Source organism: Leucoraja erinacea, chromosome 2 (assembly GCF_028641065.1).
Source record: "Leucoraja erinacea ecotype New England chromosome 2, Leri_hhj_1, whole genome shotgun sequence".
Lineage (NCBI taxonomy): Eukaryota > Metazoa > Chordata > Chondrichthyes > Rajiformes > Rajidae > Leucoraja > Leucoraja erinaceus.
Genome location: NC_073378.1, coordinates 20,739,805 through 20,764,945, shown reverse-complemented (window position 1 = coordinate 20,764,945; position 25,141 = coordinate 20,739,805). Strand labels below are relative to the sequence as shown.

The following is a 25,141-nucleotide window of genomic DNA, read 5'->3' as shown; positions in this document are numbered from 1 at the left end:
AAAAAGTGAATGTTTTCATATTTTGTTTTATAAGGGAGAATCATTGCTCTAGGGCATTAGATTTTTTATCCTCATCATTGAACTTCACAAGCAATAATTGTAGAATGAGATAATATACTTAATGTAGCAAAGCTTCCCAAGGCACTTCACAGAGGCATTATCAACAATATTTAGTACCTTCTCCATATGGCAGATAACTATGGCAATGAAGTGGACTTTAAAAGGCATATATGAAAGTGGAATTAAGTCGAGAGGCAGAAAGGTTTAGTTAGAAGGTCTTGGTAGTTGAGGGAGGGCTATTGTTGGTAGAGTGACTACATTCTGAAAATATTAGAAGAGGAGCAATGGAACAGTGCAGGTTTTTATACAACCTCAGGGCTGGAGGAGATAACCAAAATAAAGAGTGAAAAGCCCAGGAAGTTAGTTGAAAATAAATAAATAGGGAGTTACTTTAAAACCATGGCATTGTTTTAATTCAGAAGATCATAAGTGATAGGAGCAGAATTAGGCCATTCGACCCATCAAGTCTACTCTGCTAATTAATCATGGCTGATCTATCCCTCCCTCCTAACCACATTCTCATGCCTTCTCCCCATAACCTCTGACACCCAAAATTGATGTAAGGTAGCACAGAGATCATTGATGACCAAGTCTTGGTATTGTTACCATATGTGTAGCAAGAGAATGGGGTTCCTCCCAGTTGATGTTGGTGAAGGGCAAGAGGGCAGTGCAATCAACTACCATAGTTGATTACCAGAGGTCGAGGGGAAAAGGGTTAGATTACTTTAGACACAATCATACTGCTATTTTGGATTTAGTGTTGTGTAATGAATCGGATTTGATAAGAGAACTCGAAGTAAAAGAGCCATTAGGAGATGGTGACCATAATATGATAAGTTTTAATCTAAAATTTGAGAGGGAGAAGGGTAAATCAAAGGTGTCAGTATTACAGTTGAACAAAGGGGACTATGGAGCCATGAGGGAGGAGCTGGCCAAAGATAACTGGAAATATACCCTAGCAGGCCTGACAAGCATAAGCTTAGGGCCTCAAGATCTAGGGGGCCTCGCAGAGCCATATATACCTCTAGGCTTCATAGGCTGAAGCCACAGGCCTCGAAATCTAGGTAGCACGGCAGCCCGCCTTGCACATGCGCATTGCTACGAACAGCACATCCACCCCCCTGCACATGCGCACAACCACGGCCAGTACATCATCAGCCTCCATGCGCATGTGCACTGCCACAGCAACTGGTCGGCGCTGGGCACTTTCTCGCTCGCTTTGAATTGTGGGAGATCTGGCCGCCATTGTTGTCCGGTCGCCGCCTCGCCGCGACCGCTGAAAACCAACGCAGAATCACATCCTGATCCTGGATCTGGAGTAACTCTTGCTTCTGGTTTCCTGGTCCTCCATGAATATTCTAAATGGAATTTAAACTGGAGGTGGTGGAGGGCTGAACAATAGCAGCCTATTGCATTTTATTTGTTTATTTATTGTGTATACATATGTGTTGCATGGTATATAAACACACTGAACTTTGATCTCCTGTTCTGTAGTGTGTTTACATATTCTGTTGTGCTGCAGCAAGCAATAATTTCATTGTCCTATCTGGGACACACGACAATAAAAATTTCTTGACACTTGACTTGGACTTAAGCAAAAATGGGTTCTTGGGGAAAAAAGAGCTACCTTAAATTTAGTTGCGTCTGGTTGGGTAACTATGGTAGGGTGAAGACTATTCCATGGAGCAGCCAGCAACCCTGGAAAGAAGAAATTGGGTGACGTTTCGGGTAGAGACCCTTCTTTAGACTCCCTCTGGTTTTAGTGTTTTTAGTTTAATTTAAAGATACAGCGTGGAAACAGGCCCTTCGGCCCACCGAGTCCACACTGACCACCGATCACCCGTACACTAGTTCTATCCCACACATTAGCGGAGTAAGTCAAGAGTGTTTTATTCTCTCATGTCCCAGTTAGAACAATGAAATCCTTACTTGTAACAGCACAACAGAATATGTAAACAATGTACTCTGATAGAGAGGGAGGCCCGCCCAGAGAAAACAAAAACTGTGTATATACATATATATATTATATATATATATATATAAAAAAACTGTGTATATTTATGTGTGTGTGTGTGTATATATGTGTGTGTGTGTGTATATATATGTGTGTGTGTATATATATGTATGTGTGTGTGTGTGTGTGTGTGTGTGTATATATATATATATGTGTGTGTGTGTGTGTGTGTGTGTGTGTGTGTGTGTGTCTAAATATATACCCATTCACACACACAATTTCCCTCCAGGGAATAATAAAGTTTTATCATATAGTATCGTGTGTGCAGGAAGGAACTGCAGATGCTGATTTTAACTGAAGATAGACACAAAAAGCTGGAGTAACTTAACAGGTCAGACAGAATATCTGGACAAAGGGAAAATATTATGTTTTGTGTTGGGTCTGAAATAGGTTCCTGCACACCTTTGGAATATGGAAGGAAACAAGAGCACCCGGAGAAAACCCATGTGACTAAAGGGAAAAGGAGCAAACTCCATACATATACAGCACCTATATTCAGGATCAATTCCGGGTCTCTTGCACTTTTAGGCAGCAACTTTATGGCCAATGTACTGCCCCATAGTCTTGAACTTAATTAAAACATACAGTAGCTGTAAAGGGGGACATAGCGTCACTTAGATATTTAAAACTGAAAGTGGATATTTTCATTTTTTTAGTAACCACAGTTATCAACGTATAATTTTTTGTGTGTTGGAAAACAAAATATCGTGGCACAGCTGGTGGACTTGCTGCCTCACACGCCAGAGATCTGTGTTCGATCCTGTCCTCGGGCACTGTGTTTGAATTCTCCCTGCTAGCATGTGGGTTTCCTCCCACATCACAAAGACGCATTGGCTTTGTAGGTTAACTTGTCTCTGTAAAATTGCCCCTAATGTGTAGGGAGTGGGTAAGGAAAGTGGAATAACAGAACTTAATGGGTAGACGAAAATGTTGGAGAACCCCAGCAGGTGAGGCAGCATCTATGGAGTGAAGGAAATAGGGTCGAGACCCTTCTTCAGACTGATGTGAGGGTGGGGGTGATGGCAAGAAGAAAGGAAGAGGCGGAGACAGTGGGCTGAGGGAGAACTGGGAAGGGGAGGAGAAAGCAGGGATTACCTGAAATTGAAGAAGTCAATGTTCATACCACTGGGGTGTAAACTGCCCAAGCGAAAGATGAGGTGCTGCTCCTCCAATTTACGGTGGGTCTCACTCTGGCCATGGAAGAGGCCCAGGACAGAAAGGTCGGATTCGGAATGGGAGGGGGAGTTGAAGTGCTGAGCTACCGGGAGATCAGGTTGGTTGTTGCGGACCGAGCGGAGGTGTTGGGTGAAGCGATCTCCAAGCCTACGTTTGGTCTCACCGATGTAGAGCAGCTGACACCTAGAGCAGTGGATGCAATAGATGAGGTTGGAGGAGGTGCAGGTGAACCTCTGCCACACCTGGAAAGACTGCTTAGGTCCTTGAATGGAGTCGAGGGGGGAGGTAAAGCGACAAGTGTAGCATTTCCTGCAGTTGCAAGGGAAAGTACCAGGAGAGGGTGTGGTTTGGGTGGGAAAGAACAAATTGACCAGGGAGTTACGGAGGATGCGGTCTCTGCGGAAAGCTGACCGAGGAGGAGATGGGAAGATGTGGCCAGTGGTGGGATCCCATTGGTAGACAAAAATGCTGGAGAAAATCAGCGGGTGAGGCAACATCTATGGAGCGAAGGAATAGACGACGTTTCGGGTCGAGACCCTTCTTCAGATTGATTTCAGGGGTGACACGAAAAAGAAAGGAAGAGGCGGAGACAATAGGCTGTGGGAGAGCTGGGAATGGGAGGGGAAGGAGGGAGAAAGCAAGGACTACCTGAAATTAGAGAAGCCAATGTTCATACTGCTGGGGTGTAAACTACCCAAGCAAATATGAGGTGCTGCTCCTCCAATATGCGGTGGGCCTCACTCTGGCCATGGAGGAGGCCCAGGCCAGAAAGGTCGGATTCGGAATGGGAAGGAGAGTTGTTGAGCCACCTGCAGATCAGGTTGGTTATTGCGAACTGAGTGGAGGTGTTGTGCGAAGCGATCACCAAGCCTGCGCTTGGTCTCACCGAGGTTGATCATACGCTGAATAATCCAACCACATTTTTGTTTGGAAGTGGAAAGAAATAATAGAAATTGCATTCATTGCAATGTGTAAAAAGAGTTGAGATACTGTATTATAATTTTGCTGCATGTCATTGTGGTATATATCATGTCTTGATTGGTGAATGTTTAGTTTGTGACTTTATTTGAAGCAGAAATAATATGTGAATGCTTCATTGACCATAATTCCGACTGGTAACTACGCACTTCGTCCGAGCACATTATCGCACGTGTCATGCAGGCCGTCTTAAATGACCACCTAAACTGTCATTTGGCAACCTAAAAAGCTGCCTAGGTTGCCCGGCTGGCAACAGAGAAAAAAAAAAAATTAGGTGAGAGCCCTGCAAGGTGTATAATATTTTTGACAATGTCATAGGCCCTTCTTACATATGCTGTCACAACGCACTGTAGTCTCTAAACAACCCTTCCGTAATTTATCTGGCCCTCCATTTCAGAATAATGGTGTTTTAAGCCAATAACTCGACATTAGCACTGGCAATAAATAAATAAAAAGCGCAGCTTTCCAGCCCCTTATCTCATTGGCCACGCTCGGCTGCAAATCGGTGTCAATCTGGTGGACCATCTTCCTCTAGTTGTGGGGGTGGGGGATTGGGAGGGGCCGCACAACTGGAACAGCTTAGGGCCTCTCTTCATCTAAATCCGGCCCCGACAACAATGGCAGGTATTTCTGGGAATAATACAGAAGGTGCAGGGTCAGCTCATTCCAAAGAGGAAGAAAGATTCCAAGGGCAGTAAGGGGCGACCGTGGCTGACAGGGAAGTCAGGGACAGTATAAAAGTAAAAGAGAAATATAACATAGCAAAGATGAGCGGGAAGCCACAGGATTGGGTAACTTTTAAAGAGCAACAGAAGATTAACTAAAAAGGCAATACAGGGGGAAAAGATGAGGTATGAAGGTAAGCTAGCCCAGAATATAAAGGAGGATAGTAAAAGCTTCTTTAGGTATGTGAAGAGGAATAAAATAGTTAAGACCAAAATTGGATCCTTGAAGACTGAAAAAGGCTAATTTATTATGAGGAACAAGGAAATGGCAGACGAGTTCAACAGGTACTTTGGATCCGTCTTCAGTAAGGAGAACACAAAAAATCTCCCTGATGTACTAGTGGCCAGAGGATCTAGGGGAACCATATAACCATATAACAATTACAGCACGGAAACAGGCCATCTCGGCCCTACAAGTCCGTGCCGAACAACTTTTTTCCCTTAGTCCCACCTGCCTGCACTCATACCATAACCCTCCATTCCCTTCTCATCCATATGCCTATCCAATTTATTTTTAAATGATACCAACGAACCTGCCGCCACCACTTCCACTGGAAGCTCATTCCACACCGCCACCACTCTCTGAGTAAAGAAGTTCCCCCTAGGATCTAGGGTGACGGAGGAAATGAAGGAAATTCTTATTAGGCAGGAGATGGTCTTGGGTAGACTGATGGGACTGAAGGCTGATAAATCCCCAGGGCCTGATGGTCTGCATCCCAGTGTACTTAAGAAATCTAGAAATCGCGGACGCATTGGTGATAAATTTCTAATGTTCTATAGATTCAGGATCAGTTCCTGTGGATTGGAGGGTAGCTAAAGTTATCCTACTTTTTAAGAAAGGCAGGAAAGAGAAAGGGAATTATAGACCAGTTAGCCTGACAGCAGTGGTGGGGAAGATGCTGGAGTCAATTATACAAGATGAAATAGCGGCACATTTGGATAGCAGTAGGAGGATCGGTCCGATACAGCATGGATTTACGATGGGGAAATCATGCTTGACGAATCTTGTGGAATTTGAGGATGTAACTAGGAAAATGGACAGGGGAGAGCCAGTAGATGTAGTGTATCTGGACTTTCAGAAAGCATTTGATAAGGTCCCACATAGGAGATTAGTGGGAAAAATAAGAGCACATGGTATTGGGGGTAGAGTGCTGACATGGATAGAAAATTGGTTGGCAGACAGGAAACAAAGAGTTGGGATTAACGGGTTCCTTTCAGAATGGCAGGCAGTGACTATTGGGGTACCGCAAGGCTCGGTGCTGGGACCGCAGCTATTTACAATATATATTAATGACTTAGATGAGGGGATTAAAAGCAGGGCTGCCAACTCTCACGCTTTGAGCATGAGAATCACGCCCTCAAGCAAATTCACGCCCTCACGCTGATCAGAAATTTCTCACGCTCTGTGGTGAGAAATTTCGCGATCAACGAAAATTTCAAAACTCGGATAAACTGCATGGTCCGCGGGGGTTGGAGAGCCGGGGCTGAAGGAGCGATGGGAGCAGAACCAGCGGCGGGAACAGATGTGGGGAGCCGGGACGGATGAGTGTTTGGGGAGAGAGGGGGGGAGAGGGGGGGGGGGGAGGAGAAGGGATGGGAGGGGGGGGGGGGGGGGGGGGGGGGGGGGAGAGGGGGGGGGAGAGAGGAGGGGAGAGAGGAGGGGAGAGAGGAGGGGAGAGAGGAGGGGAGAGAGGAGGGGAGAGAGGAGGGGAGAGAGGAGAGAGGGGAGAGGAGGGGAGAGGAGGGGAGAGAGGAGGGGAGAGAGGAGGGGAGAGAGGAGGGGAGAGAGGAGGGGAGAGGAGGGGGAGGGGAGAGAGGAGGGGAGAGAGGAGGGGAGAGAGGAGGGGAGAGAGAGGGGGGAGAGAGGAGAGAGAGCGGAAGAGAGGGGGGGAGAGAGAGAGAGTCTCTGTGCCGAATTCGCCCAGGTGACCGGCATGGATCAGGCTACGGCTCGGTGCATCCTGGAGTTCACCAGTGGCTGCTGGAAGTAAGTACCAAGCACTGGGTAGAAACGGTGGAAGATAGTGGACTTCAAATGGGGGTGGTTGGCGAAAGCATCCTGCTTGCCTGCTAGATTTTCACTTACTGTAACTGCAGGAAAAATGTTCCTGATGTTGGGGGCGTTCAGAATCCTTGGGTCACAGTTTAAGAATAAAGGGGGGGGGGGGGGGCAGTTATGACTGAGATGAGAACAAACTTTCTTCACGCAGAGAGTTGTGAATCTGTGGAATTCTCTGCCACAGAAGGCAGTGCAGGCCAATTTACTGGACGTTTTCAAGAGAGAGTAACATTTAGTTCTTGGGGCTAACGACATCAAGGGGTATGGGGAAAAAACAGAAAAGAGGTACTGATTTTAGATGAATAGCCATGATCATATTGAATGGCAGTGCTGGCTCAAAGGGCCGATGGCCTATTCCTGCACCTATTTTCTATGTTTCTATGCTTGAGTATATGGCAATAAAACTCGATCACTTGATTTTGAAGCATTCATGCATGGTGGAGGTATAATGTAGTCATAGAGTGATACAGTGTGAAAACAGGCCCTTCGGTGCAACTTGCCCACACCCGCCAACATGTCCCAGCTACGCTACCTGCTTTTGGTCCATACCTCCAAACCTGTCCTATCCATGTATCAGTAACTTTTTCTCTTAAAGGTACCTCTTAAAAATACTTCATACAAAAAACATTGAAATCATACTCCTACAGTGCACTAAAACATGATTTTAATACATCAAATTTCAAAATGTTCCTACCCTGAGAGGGGGGACACCCTTCTTCCACACCCTTTCCCCACTCGGTTGCTCCACTCCCTCACCGGGTACCCCCAAGGTCAGTGATCAGTGATTGCACAGTCTCCCCCCTTTCAAAAACGCTCCGAACCAATTTAAAGCATACATATTGCATTTAAGTGTTAGTTAAAAGACTCGCACCATATTGCACAATTTCAAGCTGAAAAATGCAAACATTCCGTACCAATGGGAGGGGGACACCATCCTTCCTTCCTTCCTCCCCCCCCCCCCGTCGCTATGCTCCCTCGGGCTTGATCTCACAATTTCTCACTCCCATCTCTCACCCAATGTTGGCAGCCCTGTCAAAAGTAACATTAGTAAATTTGCAAATGACACAAAGCTGGGTGGCAGTGTGAACTGTGAGGAGGATGCTGAGGATGCAGGATGACTTGGACAGGTTGGGTGAGGGGGCAGATGCATGGCAGATGCAGTTTAATGTGGATAAATGTGAGGTTATCCGCTTTGGTGGCAAAAACAGGAAGGCAGATTATTATCGAAATGCTGTCAAATTGGGAAAAGGGGACCTACCACAGGATCTGGGGCTCCTTGTTCATTATAACTGAAAGTAAGCATGCAGGTACAGCAGGCAGTGAAGAAAGCAAATGGCATGTTGGCCTTCATAACAGAGGAGCAAAGAGGTCCATCTGCATTTGTACAGGGCCCTAGTGAGACCACACAGGGCCCTAGTGAGAACATACAGCCAGAGCTACAATGGAATGGTTTAGATCAAAGCATATTCATGTGTTGGAATGGCCCAGTCAAAGTCCAGACCTAAATCCAATTGAGAATCTCTGGCAAGACTTGAAAATTGCTGTTCACAGACGCTCTCCATCCAATCTAACTGAGCTTGAGCTATTTTGCAAAGAAGAAGGGGCAAAAATTTCAGTCTCTAGATGTGCAAAGCTGGTAGAGACATACCCCAAAAGACTTGCAGTTGTAATTGCAAGGTGGTTCTACAAAGTATTGACTCGGGGGGGGCTGAATACTTTTGCACGCCACACTTTTCTGTTTTTTATTTGTAAAAAAATTTGAAAACCATGCATCATTTTCCTTCCACATCACAATTATGCACCACTTTGTGTTGGTCTATCACATAAAATCCCAATAAAATACATTTATGTTTGTGGTTGTAACGTGACAAAATGTGGAAAAGTTCAAGGGATATGAAAACCTTTGCAAGCCACTGTAGGTGTCCTCAATATTCAGATGTTCCAGGAATGAGTGCATGGACAGGGAGATGGCATCTGCTGTCGACCTGTTTCTGTGACGTGAATTGCCATGGGTCTAGGCTGTCTGGGAGGCTGGAATATCAATTTGAAGTTTAAAGAGCTTTATTTGAATTTGGTTTAATTTTATAAGAATCAATGTTTTTTCCAATATTCAAAGGAAAAAGGACTTTTGTTAAGCTAACAAGCTGCACTGTACCTTCAAACATTGGAAAAGAGATATATACTTTCATAGAATTTAAGCTAGCACGTTCTGTGATTAATTACTGAACCCAAGAATTGCCGTTCACTTCATTGTTAAATTGAGGCAGCTTCAACGAACAGCAATTTTCTTGGGCAAAACAAGAAACTTTCAACATTGAAGTGTTGAGGCTACATGCAAAGGACAACTGCAACAAATAATAAATTAACATAAATATTTGCCAAGTCTTTGGTTTTTATCTACTCTTGGCATCTTATTTATGAGACATTGAGCCTATGATGTCAACCATGATGCATGCTGGCAACCATGGTTGCATCAAATTTACTGAAGCATTTCTTTTTACGACTTTTAAACTAACACCTGTAATCCATTCATTAGTCTTCAATAGCTAGTGCTTTTTCTGATATTAGGAAAGCAGCAACGTCACCAGCACAGCAATATAGTGATATACAACTTGAAGGCACCATTTCCAACTCATCTCATCACACCCCAACTGAGAAATCAACAGCATTTTATGCAGCATGTTTTGTATACTGAAAAGTTACAAAATAGCACAAATGCTCCCCAGAGTCATGTATCTAGGTAAAAGACCATCCAATAGTATTGAGCATAAAGATGTGCAATTAAATGCATTTATAATATATATATTTTTTGTTGATAACTGCATTCATATCATAATTATAGTCCAAGATATACTGAACTGAAGCAGGCCTTTCGGCTCACCGCATCCATGCTGACTGTTGTTGTCATCTACACTAATCTAACTTGCTTCTTGGCCTTCTTCACTCCAGGGAAAACGGACCCAGCCTATCTAATCACTCTTTATTTCTAAAGCTTTCCAATGTGGAACCATGCTGATAAATCTCCACTGCACTCTCTCCAGTGCAATCACACTTTTCATATCGTTTGGCGACCAAAACTGCACACGATACTCAAAGTGCAGCCTAATTAACGCTTTGTAAAGTTGCAACAGGACGTCCCAACTCTTTATATTCTATACCATGCCTGATAATGACAAGTATGCCATTGATGCCTTCTTCATCACCCAGAAATGTAACCTCCCAAACTACATAAGCACATATGTCATGCGTAAATTCAGTCTGTCATTTCTCCACTCAACTCTCCAGTCCATTAATATCCTGCTGTGGCCTCAGGAAACCTTCTTTGCTATTTATACCACCAGCAATTTTGTGTCATCTACAAAACTACAGATTGATTAATCATTTCACAAACCAGGTCCAGGTTAGCATGAGTTTCTACAGATCTTTAATAAAGAGCTAACAATGTGACTCCGAGAAGTTAATAATGGGGAAACAGGAGATGGCAGCTGCATTTAAACATGTATTTTGTAATAAGGCTTAATGGAGAATAAAAGTAGTATCTGAGATATAACAGTAAATTGGGAATTGGAATGCAATGACTTACTTAGGAAAATTACAAATGATCATGGAAGCAAATTGTTAGCTAGGTTTATATAGTTGTGTAGGAAAGAACTGCAGATGCGGGTTTAAACCAAAGATAGACACAAAAAGCTGGAGTAACTCCGCGGGCCGAACAACATCTCTGGAAAAATGAATAGGTGTTGTTTCGTGTCGAGACCCCTCTTAACCCAAAACATCACTTATTCCTTTTCTCCAGAGATGCTGTTTGACCCGGTACCCGGACGTGGCGCCGACGGACGAGAAGCCGAAGCAAAGAAGTGGAAACCAAATAACCGAATGGAAACAAAGCCTAAACGCCAAATAACCGAATAGAAACTAAGCCGAAACGCCAACTAACCAAAAGGATGGGACGCCTAAATGCAAACTAACCGAAAGGGCTGGACGCCTTAAAGCCAACTAACCGAAAGGGCTGGACGCCTAAAACCAAACACACCGAATGGCCGCTCTGCCGAAACGCCACCTACCCGAAAAGCGGTGTCGCACAGGCCAACGAACCGACTGCCGCTCAACAGAAAAGTAAAATAACGGACTTGACGTTGCCGGGGGGGCGGGACTTGTCAGCGATTTGTTCAGCCCCCCCCGCGTCCATCACATCACTGTGGCGGGATGAACATTGTCCCAAACCTCCGCTCCACCCGACCCACAGCCCGCGGAGGGTGGCCGTGGGAGAGTGGGGGCTGTCCCGAGGGATGCGCACTTTCAGCCGCTTACAACTTGGTGCTTGGGTTCAGATTGCCCAGTCACCTATGGAAAATGACCCCCACCCTCCCGCCGGTGGAGACCGGGGGGGGGGGGGATAAAATTGTTCGTTGTCATGCACACTTGCCAGCAGGGGGGGTGGTGGTCATTTTCGCACGCAAGCCATAGGTGACTGGGCAATCTGAACCCAAACACTAAGTTGTAAGCGGCCGAAGGTGCGCATCTCTCGGGACAGCCTCCACTCTCTGCGTGAAAAAGTTTTTTCTCACCTCAGTCTTAAATGACCTCCCCTTTTTTCAAAGACTGTGGTCCCTGGTTCTGGACTCGCCCAACATTGGGAACATTTTTCCTGCATCTAGCTTGTCCAGTCCTTTTATAATTTTACATGTTTCTATAAGATCCCCCTCATCCTTCTAAACTCCAGTATATACAAGCCTAGTCTTTTCAATCTTTCCTCATATGACAGTCCTGCCATCCCAGGGATCAATCTCATGAACCTACGCTGCATTGTCTCCATCACAAGGATGTCCGTCCTCAAATTAGGAGACCAAAACTGTACACAATACTCCAGATGTGGTCTTACCAGAGCCCTATACAACTGCAGAAGAACCTCTTTACTCCTATACTGAAATCCTATGAAACACTTTGCCCACTTCGAGTTAATTACATCATATTTTAATTGTCAGCTTTTGGCAGTCATGTTAAAATACAAGCCTTTAGTCCAAACTTTTATCAGATTGTAGACAGACGCAAAAAGCTGGAGTAACTCAGCGGGTCAGGCAGCATCTCCGGAGAAAAGGAATTGGTGACGTTTCTGGTCGGGACCCTTCAGACTCAGTCTGAAGAAGGGTGTTGACGTGAGACATCACATATTCCTTTTCTCTGGTTGAGTTACTCCAGCTTTGTTTCTTGTCTTTAGTTTAAACCAGCATCTGCAGTTCCTCCTAAATAGAGCACTTAAAAATCTTTAAAATAGCAGAGTCAAAAACTTACCTGGAAATATACAAAAATTATTCAATGAGCGAGTGGGGGGGTTATAATTTAAGAAGAATATTTAATTTTAAGGTACAAAGAGTCCGCACGACCAGAAAAACTTTTTGTATTTCGGTCTGTGGAGTAGGATTGTGGAACAGTTTGAATGTGAAGCTTGTATGTGTATATATATGTCTGTATGCATCTCTAACAATTGTCTGGGGTACTATTATTAATAATTAATTAATTATTAAATATGGAAGAAGGGTTTAGGGAGAAGGGGTGAGATTAAATAAGTTATTCTTCTTCTCACTCCTTTTCGAGCTTGTAAAGAAAAAGTGTTGGACATTTAAATTTTGCTTTATGCTTTTCATTGCTTTGCAAATATTGCCTGGAATGTCCAATTGTTTGACTATTTCGATTTTGTTGTTGTTATTTATTCCTATTTATGTCTTTATTTGTTCGGAACAAATAAACAAATAAATAATAAATAAATAAATAAATGCTGATAAATGTGAGGTGCTACATCTTGGCAGGACAAATCAAAATTGGACGTACATGGTAAATGGTAGGGAATTGAAGAATGCAGGTGAACAGAGGGATCTGGGAATAACTGTGCACAGTTCCCTGAAAGTGGAATCTCATGTAGATAGGGTGGTAAAGAAAGCTTTGGGTGTGCTGGCCTTTATAAATCAGAGCATTGAGCATAGAAGTTGGGATGTAATGTTAAAGTTGTATAAGGCATTGGTGAGCGAATTCTGGAGTATAGTGTACAATTTTGGTCGCCTAATTATAGGAAGGATGTCAACAAAATAGAGAGAGTACAGAGGAGATTTACTAGAATGTTGCCTGGGTTTCAGCAACTAAGTTACAGATAAAGGTTGAACAAGTTAGAGCTTTGTTCTTTGGAGCGCAGAAGGTTAAGGGGGGGGGGGGGACTTGATAGATGTCTTTAAAATGATGAGAGGGATAGACAGAGTTGACGTGGATAAGCTTTTCCCACTGAGAGTAGGGAAGATTCAAACAAGGGGACATGACTTGTGAATTAAGGGACAGAAGTTTAGGGGTAACATGAGGGGGGAACTTCTTTACTCAAAGAGTGGTGGCTGTGTGGAATGAGCTTCCAGTGAAGGTGGTGGAGGCAGGTTTGTTTTTATCATTTAAAAATAAATTGGATAGTTATATGGACGGGAAAGGAATGGAGGGTTATGGCCTGAGCGCAGATATATGGGACTAGGAAAGAATACGTGTTCGGCACGGACTAGAAGGGTCGAGATGACCTGCTTCTGTGCTGTAATTGTTATATGGTTATATATGTAGTTAATTACAAAATTGACCATTGTGATGGAAATAGTAATAAACACCCAGACTGCCTTGAAAATTCAAAAATGTGATATTCTAATAATAATAATAATAAATTTTATTTGTGGGCGCCTTTCAAAAGTCTCAAGGGCACCTTACAGAGATTAACAAGAATAATAAAACATATAATCGGAATAAAATAAATAATAAAGACATCACCAATACACAAATTAAAAATAGAATTCGATCCAAAGACAAAAAATCAAAAACACAATGTGAAGAGAGAGCAGCGGCAGCCAAACCGCGCCAGCGTCCACTCTCCCTTCCGACAGCCATCTTGGACACAGACTAACCTGTTTACTTACACACAAAAAAAAATCATCCCCCCACAATGGTTACCACTGTGGGGGAAGGCACAATGTCCAGTCCCCATCCCCAGTTCACCCAAAGTCAGGCCTATTGAGGCCTCCGCTATTGCCTCTACGGAGGCCCGATGTTCCTGGCCGTTCTGGCCGGGTGCTGTTGCCCCGGCGTCGGGAGAGTCCACTCAACGGCTGGACCACCTGGAACGGCCGTTTCCTAACTGGGGACTGCGGCTTCCGAAGCCGACACGGCCGCGCTGGTTTGGAGCTCCCAGGCTCCTGATGGCAAAGTCGGCGCCGGCCGCTCCGCTCCGGAGGCCCGCAGCCCGGAGGTGTTGATCTCGTCGGTCACAACTCACCAGAGCTCCAGCGCGTCGATCCAGCGCGGCGACCCAGGCAAGGCATCGCCCGCTCCGCTCCGCGATAGCGCTCCAGCGCTGTGCCGCCACCGAAGCCGAGGTGCTGGGTGGTCTCTGCCAGGAAACTGTGCTCCATGCCCGCTGGTAGGCCACGAGGACGGGTCGACGGGGCAGGCCGGAGAAAAAGCTGCCTCACCGACCAGGTAGGGACCTAGAAGTATAATTACCCCCTTCCCCCCACATTAAAAAGTACATTCTCCAACAGATAAAGGACAGGACTTACTAAAACTTCAAAAAAAAAGTGAATTAAACGGACGGCTGCTGGTTAGCAGCCGTTTCCCAAGATGACTCCTCCTCCTTGAATTCACAAGATCAGAACTTTAATATTATTGTATTATATGCTGTAAATCCGTAACAGATAGGTAAATAAATTACAATTTCTAGCAATAGACCAAGTCTTTATGGAGAAGATCAGTTGCTAGCTGGTACATTGGCATATCATAATCAGTAGCATCATCATACTCCTCAGATTGTAACCAATAAGCAACTCTGTACACCTGTTTTTCCTCAACTTTTCAATTTTGGCATTGTAAACTACAAGTTTTTGCTCTTCAACCCACACATGACATGCCTTTCTGCCCACTACTTTCCCATTAACAATGTCCTGTAGATTCCATTTCTTAAGAAAAGGATATTTTTTTTAAATAGTCTAAGTATCCAAATAACAAACTAATCCCATTCACACAAGAATTCACAATATAACACGATTTTTAAATCTCACTGTCATGAATTTATATCCCAGATGGAAGGAAGTTAATGTTTAATTCCCATAAATTAATCTAGAAACATCCACCCAAAATATAATCAAATTATTGTTTTTTGCACAATACATGTGACTCAAACTGTTGTGAATATTTAGTTTTAAAATAATAATCATGGAGAGAGAGAATAACACAAAATATAGACAATTTAGACGGCCTAACTAAAAAAAAAAAATAAATGGGGATTTTAATCATCTTGCTTCTGGAACGTGATCGATTGGAATGTTGCATTTGCGGTGAATTTGAACCCCATATCGGGAGGAAAAACACTGCCGGTTCGTATGGGGCCCAAATCACATTTTCGCCTGTAGAGGATTGATTAAAGTCATCCCAAGAAGCAAGTTTATATGTAAAATAGACGACTTACATTTTGTTTTGTCCCGTACGCGAGATCCGTTACGTTGTAGGCGTTGACGGTGTTAGAAGTCGCTTTTTATTTTAATATATTCATTAAATTGTCTCGCGATTTTAAAAAATAAATAAATAAATAAAATCGGGAATGGAAGCCGTAAACAATTTTTCTGCAGCAGCTGGCAGCCCGAGGAAATCGGCCTCGGACAGGCGATAGATTTTTAACCCCCCCCCCCCCCTTAAAGGAGCCAAAGTCGCGCACATGGTCAGTGGCAGAACTGCAACGCCGCTGAAGGTTGTAACATTGCTACAGATAGGTCCAAAAAGCCACAAAGAGAAAGTGACAAGTTAAATTAACAAAACAATACAAATGAAGTTCACTTGTTGGAGGGGGTTTGTCATTTTTTGATTCAAAAGATATTTTGTAAATTATGAGGAGACAAGAACCACGATTCCACACAGAGAAATCAAAAACTAATGAACAAATACAAGATTTCTGTTTGGAAAAAGGCTGAAGAACATTAGATTTCATTTCATGGGAAATGGAATGCAACAAGCTGTACAAAATGACATCATTGTTCAAACCTCTAGTTAAACTCATCTGAAGTATTGTAATGTATTTACTTCTGGTCACTGCACCTCAGGAAGCTGATACTAGATTTGGAGGTTAGGGGTTGAGAATAGAATGACAATGATGAATGTTTGTGTAGACCAGACGTAATCTCTTGAAATTTAGCAGAACAAAGCATAATATAACCAAACTGTTCAACTGTTGAATGATTTCATTGGGCAGACATAAAAAGTAAAAGAGAACAACCATTTCAAATAGAGTCTGGATGAGGGGTACAACTTCATGCAAGAATTTTGGCTATTTAGGAGCGCTGTCAGAATATACTCCTTTACAACTGCAGTGAAGATCTGGAATCTTTGTTGTAAATTATACTGAAGATAGATCAAATAAAAACTGAAATAGATAGACTGGCGGGTAAGTATTAAGAAACATGGAGTCAAGGTGGAAAATTGATTGAAGTTAGAGCTTCCATGGAATAGACTCATGTCAGGTTATGCAACTTTTATGGAAAGGATGACAGAATTCATGTTCCAGGTCAAAGCTTCTTCTTCAGATACTGGTTGGTTAAGGAGATGCATTTACTTGAGCAAATGTTGCTCCATTTCTTTAAATGCTAGCAATTGCTTGGCCACTATCAGATATTTCAATATGTTTCCCCAATCAACCACTGTCAACTCTCCCCACATACTTTCAAAGATTCACCATTTAGATTCAAGCCCCTAGTGTCAGACCACATTACATAAATTCCACCAAAATAAATACCATAAAATATTCACTTCCAAAATGTTCCTTTACGATAAAATCATTAAGTTATAAAGTTACCTCTTATTCAATAAGCAGTGCAAGAACTGAAAAAAAAATTTCCACCAACAGTTTTATCAATATTTTGAGAAGCTGCATAACCTCTTATTCACACTCTCTAGTTTTAGACACCTCAGTTATGGTTAAAAGTTTTCTCTCTTACTCAATCAAGTCACTGTTCAATTTTCACTGCTCCAAGGAAAATATTGCCATGGGAATTAACAGAAAATAGTTACCATTGCATGTTTGTTGTTGCTGACTACAAATAACATGGCCACAGGACCTAACAAATGTCTTATTTTTAATTTTAAAACTAAAATTTAAAGAAAGACAGTTATTCTCAAGTGCTGCAGCTTAATACAAATATATCTTCCAAAATGATGCATATGATATAACTTTGCATTCATAATTTTGATAACAATGCAGAATACTTCTCATTGAAATATTTTATTTTGCAAAACAGATTTATGGTTTCAGTAAGATGGAGAAGATGGTAACTTTCAAATTCTTTAAAAAGTCAAAGCAACTCCAGCATTTTTTGAAGTGCTAGCACCACATAATGTGAAAAGAACTTTCTCTGCTATAAGGTGATTTCACCAAATGTCAAATGAGCGTAGATCCCCCCCTCACGTGACCGAAAATTTTAACTGGAGGACATATGTCACATCGGTACATGTTAGTGAATGGGGAAACACGCACTTTCCCACCCGTTAAAAACATGGAAAACTGTCGATTTTTTAGCTGAAATTTTCTGTGCTAGTCGGGGTGCCCGTGAAGCACAGCGACCTAAATTTTCAGGCAAAAAAAAAAGATAGAAAGTAAGGTAATTACAAGAGGGAACTGAAGGTGGAACACAGCGGAAGTGAACAGCCGACATTTGCCGTGGAGATTTAAAGATCCAAAATATTGGGAATTATCGCGTTTGCTCGCTGAATTTCATCAAAAGTAAGTTAATAATGCCTTACTTTTGATGAAATTCAGCGAGCAAACGCGATAATTCCCGATATTTTGGATCTTTAAATCTCCACGGCAAATGTCGGCTGTTCACTTCCGCTGTGTTCCACCTTCAGTTCCCTCTTGTAATTACCTTACTTTCTATCTTTTTTTTTGCCTGAAAATTTAGGTCGCTGTGCTTCACGGTCACCCCGACTAGCACAGAAAATATCAGCTCAAAAATCGGCCGTTTTCCATGTTTTTAACGGGTGGGAAAGTGCGTGTTTCCCCATTCACTAACATGTACCGATGTGACATATGTCCTCCAGTTAAAATTTTCGGTCACGTGAGGGGGGATCTACGCTCATTTGACATTTAGTGAAATCACCCTATACAATAATATTCCAGGCCCCTGCCATTTCCCCCCGTCATTTACTGTGTAGGTGCTGCCCTGGATTAATTTACCAAAATGCAACATTTCATACTTGTCCAAGTTATGACCTGATAGAGGTCTTTAAAATGATGAGAGGGATAGACAGAGTTGATGTGGACAAGCGTTTCCCTTTGAGAATAGGGAAGATTCAAACAAGAGGACATGACTTCAGAATTAAGGGACAGAAGTTTAGGGGTAATATGAGGGGGAACTTCTTTACGCAGAGAGTGGTGGCTGTGTGGAATGAGCTCCCAGTGGAAGTGGTGGAGGCAGGTTCATTGGTATCATTTAAAAATAAATTGGATAGGCATATGGATGAGAAGGGAACGGAGGGTTATGGTACGAGTGCAGGCAGGTGGGACTAAGGGGAAAAAAAATTTGTTCAGCATGGACTTGTAGGGCCGAGATGGCCTGTTTCCGTGCTGTAATTGTTATATGGTTATATTCCACCTCCTATTTCTTTATCCACTTTCCCAGCTGATCTAGAATCTACTTCACTGTCACAGATGACACCACCATTGTGGGACATATCAGTCGGAGTTCAGGGAGGAGATTGAGAACTTCGTCTTCTGGTGTCGAGACAACAACCTCTCTCACTCAATGTCAGCAAGACAAAGAAGATAGTGCTCGACTTCAGAACGTAAAGTGGTACACATATCCCAGTTTGCATTAAGAGTGAGTGCTGAAGTAGAGATGGTTGAAAACTTCTAAATTCTAGGAGTAAATATCACCAATGACTTATCCTGGACCATATTGAAGCGAGGTCCAAGAAAGCAGACCAATGCCTCTACTTCCTAAGGCAGCTGAGGATGTTCAGCATGTCCCCAACACCTCTCAACAACTTCTACAGATGTGCAGTAGAAAGCATTTTATTGGGGTGCATCACACCATGGTTTGGGAACAGCTTCTTCCAAGACAGCAAGAAATTGCATCATATTGTGGACATAGTCCAGATGATCACACAAATCAACCTCCCTTCCCTTGACTCCATTTATACCACGCTGCCTCAGCAAGGCCAACTGCTTAACCAAGGATGAATCATACCTTGGCCACTACCTCTTCTCCCATCGGGCAAAAGGTGTAGAAGTATGAAAATGCACACCTGATCCGGGGACAGTTTTTCCCCCAGCTGTTATCAGGCAAGTGAATCATCCAACCGCAACCACAGGGCAGTCCTGAACTACTATCTACCATGTCGGGGACCCTTGGGCTATCTTTGATTGGACTTCACTGGCTTTACATTGCACTAAACATTATTCCCTTATCATGTATCAGTACACTGTGAATGGCTCGATTGCAAACATGTATTGTTTTTCCGCTGGTTGGTTAACATGCAACAAAAGCTGTTCTCTGTACCTCGGTACACGTGACAATAAACTAAACTGAACAATTTGGGCGTCAACTGCAAACGTTGTAACCATGTAAAGTATATTTTTGTGGCAGCCCCGGGTGGTGGGTCACGCATTGTACATAACCTTCAGCTCTTGGGGGGATCACGTGTCCTAGTGATGAGAGTAACACATAGGGACACGGTGTGGTCACAGGTACCCCTGGGGAATATTTAAGGTGCTAATCACGCATGCCCACGGGGTTGGTGATGGAGGAGAATTAGCGTAGCAATAAAGAATAGTAAGACAAACGTCGTGTCTGCCTCGTTCTTTAACGGACAATTCCGCGTCCGCTACATCCGGTGGCCCCGACGTCCAGAGTAGATATTCTCGGAAGAAAAATGTGCCCAACCCGCCAGCGCCCAACCTGCCGCCGAGCAGGCGTCGCCCTGAAGCTGTCGACCTTCTGGACCACCCAGACGCAGGTATGGTTCCAGCAGGCTGAGTCACAATTGTAGTTCGCGGGGTAATCAACTACGAGACCCACTACCATTACGTGATAGCGCTCAACCAGGAAACTGCCGGACGAACAATTCCCTACCTGCGGAATAAATATGGCGGCCTGAAGGCGCTGCTGTTCCGTACCTTCGGCCACAGTTGCATGGAGCGAGCATCCCGCATTTTCAACATGGGCGGGATTGGCGACCGGAAACTATCGGCCCTAATGAGCAAGATGCCAATCCCGCCCGCCCTGTGCGTTTCCAGGAAACGCTGGGGCCGGCCGCCGGTAATCACCACCAAAGAGTCATCGCCTTTACGCCTTGATTTTTGGTCGATACGGGAGCCAAGGTCAATGTGGTGCACCCCGTCCAGGATGGGCACGTATATGCCGGTAAGCAGAGGCCCTCGTTGACTGCTGCGAATGGCGGCTCCACACGAACATATGGGGTCCACACCATTTCTTTGATATTTGGCACCTGCCATTTTTCCTGGCCATTGGCAGACGTGACCCAGCCATTGTTGGGTGCAGATTTTGTCTGGACGCAATCTCTGCTGGTGGACATGAGGGGACAACTAAAAAAATATATACCAGCCTATCTCTATACTCTCCCACCTTGTTCCAATCTGCTTCATCTTCCCCATATCTGTTTCCACTCATCATCTACAATCTTTGCCTTACCCTTCCCTGCCACCTCTTTACACTGGTTATCTTCCCTCTACACTTAGTCATCATGCTGAGTCTCAACACAAAACATTAGCAATTACCTTGCTGTTATCGATGCTGCACGACCCATTGAGTTTTTGCAGCAGGTTATTTGATCCCAGTGCATGTGTCTCTAAGGCTGTAACTTCCAGCTTGAGCACACATTTACACAAAAGGTCTAAGTGATTGCTCTGAAGTGTAGTTTCCGCTTCCAAACATTGGTGAAAACCATTCAAGAATCTAGTGAGGCATCAACGTAACAAAGTAGACTTCATGGGTTGTTTCAATCTGTGAGACTGCTATTTCTCATCTGTACACCTCTGAATCGTGGCATAGACAGGGATGCTCTGCCTCTTTTGACATGGAGCATGTCCATGCACTGAAGCAAAGTTGGTCAGTCTGCAAGATGTTCAGGTCGTGTAGGGCAGGACAACATTTATGCCCCTGGGTGTCTTCAATGCTCTTTTGAGACCTCAAATATAGAGTAATAGATTTGTTTTACAATCCATAAATAAAGTCAGCATTCAATGTTGTAGTTATCACAATACAAATGCCCGAGTAATTTAATCTTAGTGCTATCATGACACAAAATAAAAAGCGAACTCTAGGAATTGGGGAGTGGAAATGGTATAACTAAACAAGTGTACATGCTTATCGCACTATGGTACTTCAAAGATAATCAATCTTTTCTTCCAACACCTTTAAAGTCTGAAGGAACTGAATAGAAAATGCTTCAGGTTTCATTGATCAATGCATTGTAGCTCTCTTGTTGTTTTAACCAGTTGGCTACAACTTGTACTAATGGCTACAACATACAATGTAATATTATTTGTACTCTTAGATTCCTGTGCTTTACCACACTAATAACAAATCCATACTACAGGTGCACAACCTTTTATCTGGTGTTCCGGAAACCGAAAAACTCCGAAAACCGGCCATTTTTCCAGGATGTCGTCTGCACACCAAAGTTCGCGTTTGGCGCCAAACTTGACCCGAAACGACCCACGGTCAACCCAGGTCTGTACTACTGTAGCGGCTGCTTCCTCCCCGGAGACCGGGGAGACACTTAAACATCTGTAAATCATTGCTTAAATGTTAGTCAGTTAGTTTGGAGGGCTTTTATGTGAAGGGGGGTGAAGGGGTAAACTTTAATTCTTAGTCCCCTACCTGGTCGGAGAGGCGGGGAGCGGTCAATGCCTTACCGGGTCGCTGTGCAGTAAGCTCCGCAGCGCTGTGGCCGCCAACTCCCAGCTGGGGCTGCGGGCGTCCGGCCGCAGGCGGCGCCGGTTGTAGCTCCGACCCCGGCAACTCTACCCCTGGCTGCGAGGCTCTCCAAATCCACCGCCGCCCGCGGCCGAACGCCCGCAGCCCCAGCTCCGCGAATGTTGGGAGTCGGCGGCGTCGCAGCGCTGGGATACCAGCGGGGAGCGGGCAATGCCTACCGGGTCGCCGTGCGGTAAGCTCCGGAGCGCTGTGGCCGCTGACTCCCAACATTCGCGGAGCTGGGGCCGCGGGCGGCGCTGGATTTGGAGCGCCTCACAGCCAGGGGTAGAGTTGCCGAGGTCGGAGCACCAACCGGCGCCGCCCGCGGCCAGACGGAGCCCCCAGCTCCGCGATGTTGGGAGTCGCCGACCAGGTAGGGGACTAAGAATCAAAGTTTCCCCCTTTACCCCCACCACCACATAAAATCCCTCCAAACTAACTGACTAACATTTATGCAATGATGTACAATGATTCCCCGGTCTCCGGGGAGGAGGCAGCCGCTCCAGACTTTTCAAGCCGCCCGCGCTACCTTCCTAATCTACGCTAAAAATGTTCCATTCGGAAATCCGAAAATGTCCGAAATCCGACAAGTGTCTGGTCCCAAGGCTTTCGGATAAAAGGTTGTGCACCTGTATATTGCTCAGATATCTTATTCTTCAAATTATAACCTGCAGATTTTAACAAAATTGAATTTATTTGACTATTCAATAATAATATCTGTCAAGTGGTCTATGTGTAAATAAAGTTTGGAGTTGAAAAGCTATGATTATGTAGTTTTCTCTTTGAATCTTGTTATTAGATAATGCTCAATTTGGAAAGTTTGAAAGGTCAGAACAAATGATTCATATAAATATTTGAATAATATTTATATTAAATTTATATTAAATTCATTCAGTGATACATATGTTTAAAATGTAATGCGTTTTTGTGTACAATCAATTAATTTGCATGCAATTGTGCAACATGTATAAACAAGTTAAAATTACGTACATAAATGAAAGCATCTTAACAGGCAGGCAAAACAATAAATATTGCAGCGTTCATCTGCCTGCAGCATTTTTACAATATTTAACTTCAAACTAAAATCTCACTTAGCTTGCTAAACTTCTACAGTATGTTACACTCTGGCTGTGCAATCATTTACCCCAACTAAAACATGACATTTTTAATGCATTTGTTTTTTACGACTTACCTTTTTCTGCCCTCGAGGCCTGCTATCCAGCCAGTCTGCCATTTGCTCCTCAATCTCCTCAATAGTAGAAGCTTCCTCGTGCAATGGTACATAGGTAATACCTCCAGAATTAGGGGCTGTATACTCTGGGAACTCAGATTTTGGTTTCTTTACTTTAGGCCTTTTTTCTTCTGCAAGGTATAAAATGGCTTTTCAGCTTAAAAAATATTCTGTTGAAAGATCAATAGAAAAGCTTTTTTGCATTTTTTTTTTAAACTGACAAATAAGTAACAACTCGCACACTTAGATGACAACACAACATAACCAACAAATGGCATTTTTATCTTCAGTAAGAACATTTCAAACGCTGTAGTACACAGAAAGCATGAATTGCTCCAAGATAAAGGGACCTTCTTATTTTTAAATTTCCTCTCAACAAAGAAATGGATAACTGCCAATAAATCTCATAAAACTGCAGACACAACATCATAGCTCACAATGTCTATGCAAAGATTCACCCAGTAGGATAATATTTAGAATCAGCAGATTATCTATTCACACCTCTTGTCTTCTGCTGCAACACATTGCTTTAATGAGACCCCATGTTGCATTCCCTCAATTTGCAAATTGCCTCGAATTCCCGACCACTGTACTACTTCTGTCCCTAGAGGACACTGTGCACAGTCTCCGTTTTAAAGCAGATAGACATGCAGACAGATTAGCAATTAGGTCATGAAAAACAGGCAGTATAACACAGCTCCATGCCAATCCACATGATTTGCATTTACCCTCTCAAAAAGATGTTAATGCTACCATTAACTGTGCATCCCAACCATGATTCCCCACGTTAAGAAAACAACAGTTATGAGATACATAGCATCACCCTATTTAATTAATGGTGCCAAGGCTGTATCAGCAATTTTATGTATCCTGCAGCCATATGATTTTAATTTGCGACAATAGTTTGAAAGTAGTAATGCAATATTATTCTTGAGAATAAAGAACTTAGAAGTAAAAGTCCTCTTAACTGTGGAGCTCTTTTCCAAAGAGCACCAAATTTTCTGGTTCTAGTGCATACATTTAGGAAACTGATCTAATTAATTCAGTGGTGTACATTACAATAATTAATATTAATTCAACAAGAGTTAATTTATTCCAAAATCACTGCAGACACGAAGCGCATTGATAAGAATAGTGGTTCGGAAAACCAGTACCAATGTATTTTTTTTACATAATCTTTCACAATGAAGTAATGCAGATCGAAACAAATCTATTTTAACCAAATAAGATATTCATATACACCATTTTGCAAATTTAACATCCTATATTCTCTGGATGACACAGTATTCAGATCCCATCATGTTCAAGCCTTGAGGCTTTATTTTAAACACATTAATCAGAAAACTAACAAGACCCTTCAAACATCTTTCTCAAAAGTGAATAATTGAAAAGAGGAATTTCATGATTCTAAATTTCAGTGAGGGAAAGCTGAGCGGGTTGTGCCTACACTCATAGGAGTGTGAAAGAATAAGGAATGATCTTATTGAAAAAAGCAATCTGAGGGAGCACAACAAGATCCGTTCTATGTTCTAACAAGATGGATGTTGAGAGAATGTTTCCCCTTGTGGAGGAATATTGAATATGGGAACATGGCTTCAGAAGGGTTATCTACTAAAGGCAGAGATAGAGATGGGGAACTTGTTCTCTCAGCGAGTTGTGAATCCTGGGAATCCGTTAATCCAGAGAGCTGTGGAGGAATCATCAAATATATTTCGGGCTATAACAAAATCAAAGGATATGGGGTGCTGGCAAAAAAAAAAAAAATGGAGTCGAGGACGCAATCAGAACAGTTCTGACTGAGCAAACAATGAAAGGGCTATGTTGCCTATATCTCTTACGCGTTATGTTATGATTGTTTCAATCTAAATGTTCTCAAAATTAAAGATAAAGAATATTAGA

General features: G+C 43.2%; 1 protein-coding gene across 1 annotated transcript in view; it reads right to left on the bottom strand.

The window, feature by feature from the left end:
* dnajc1 (DnaJ (Hsp40) homolog, subfamily C, member 1) overlaps positions 1–25,141 on the bottom strand; it is a 120,903-nt gene that overhangs the window by 27,771 nt on the left and 67,991 nt on the right. The window contains exon 8 of the mRNA XM_055652547.1: positions 23,204–23,373. Coding sequence (XP_055508522.1) covers positions 23,204–23,373 — 170 coding nt within the window. The remainder of the gene's footprint in view (positions 1–23,203; positions 23,374–25,141) is intronic.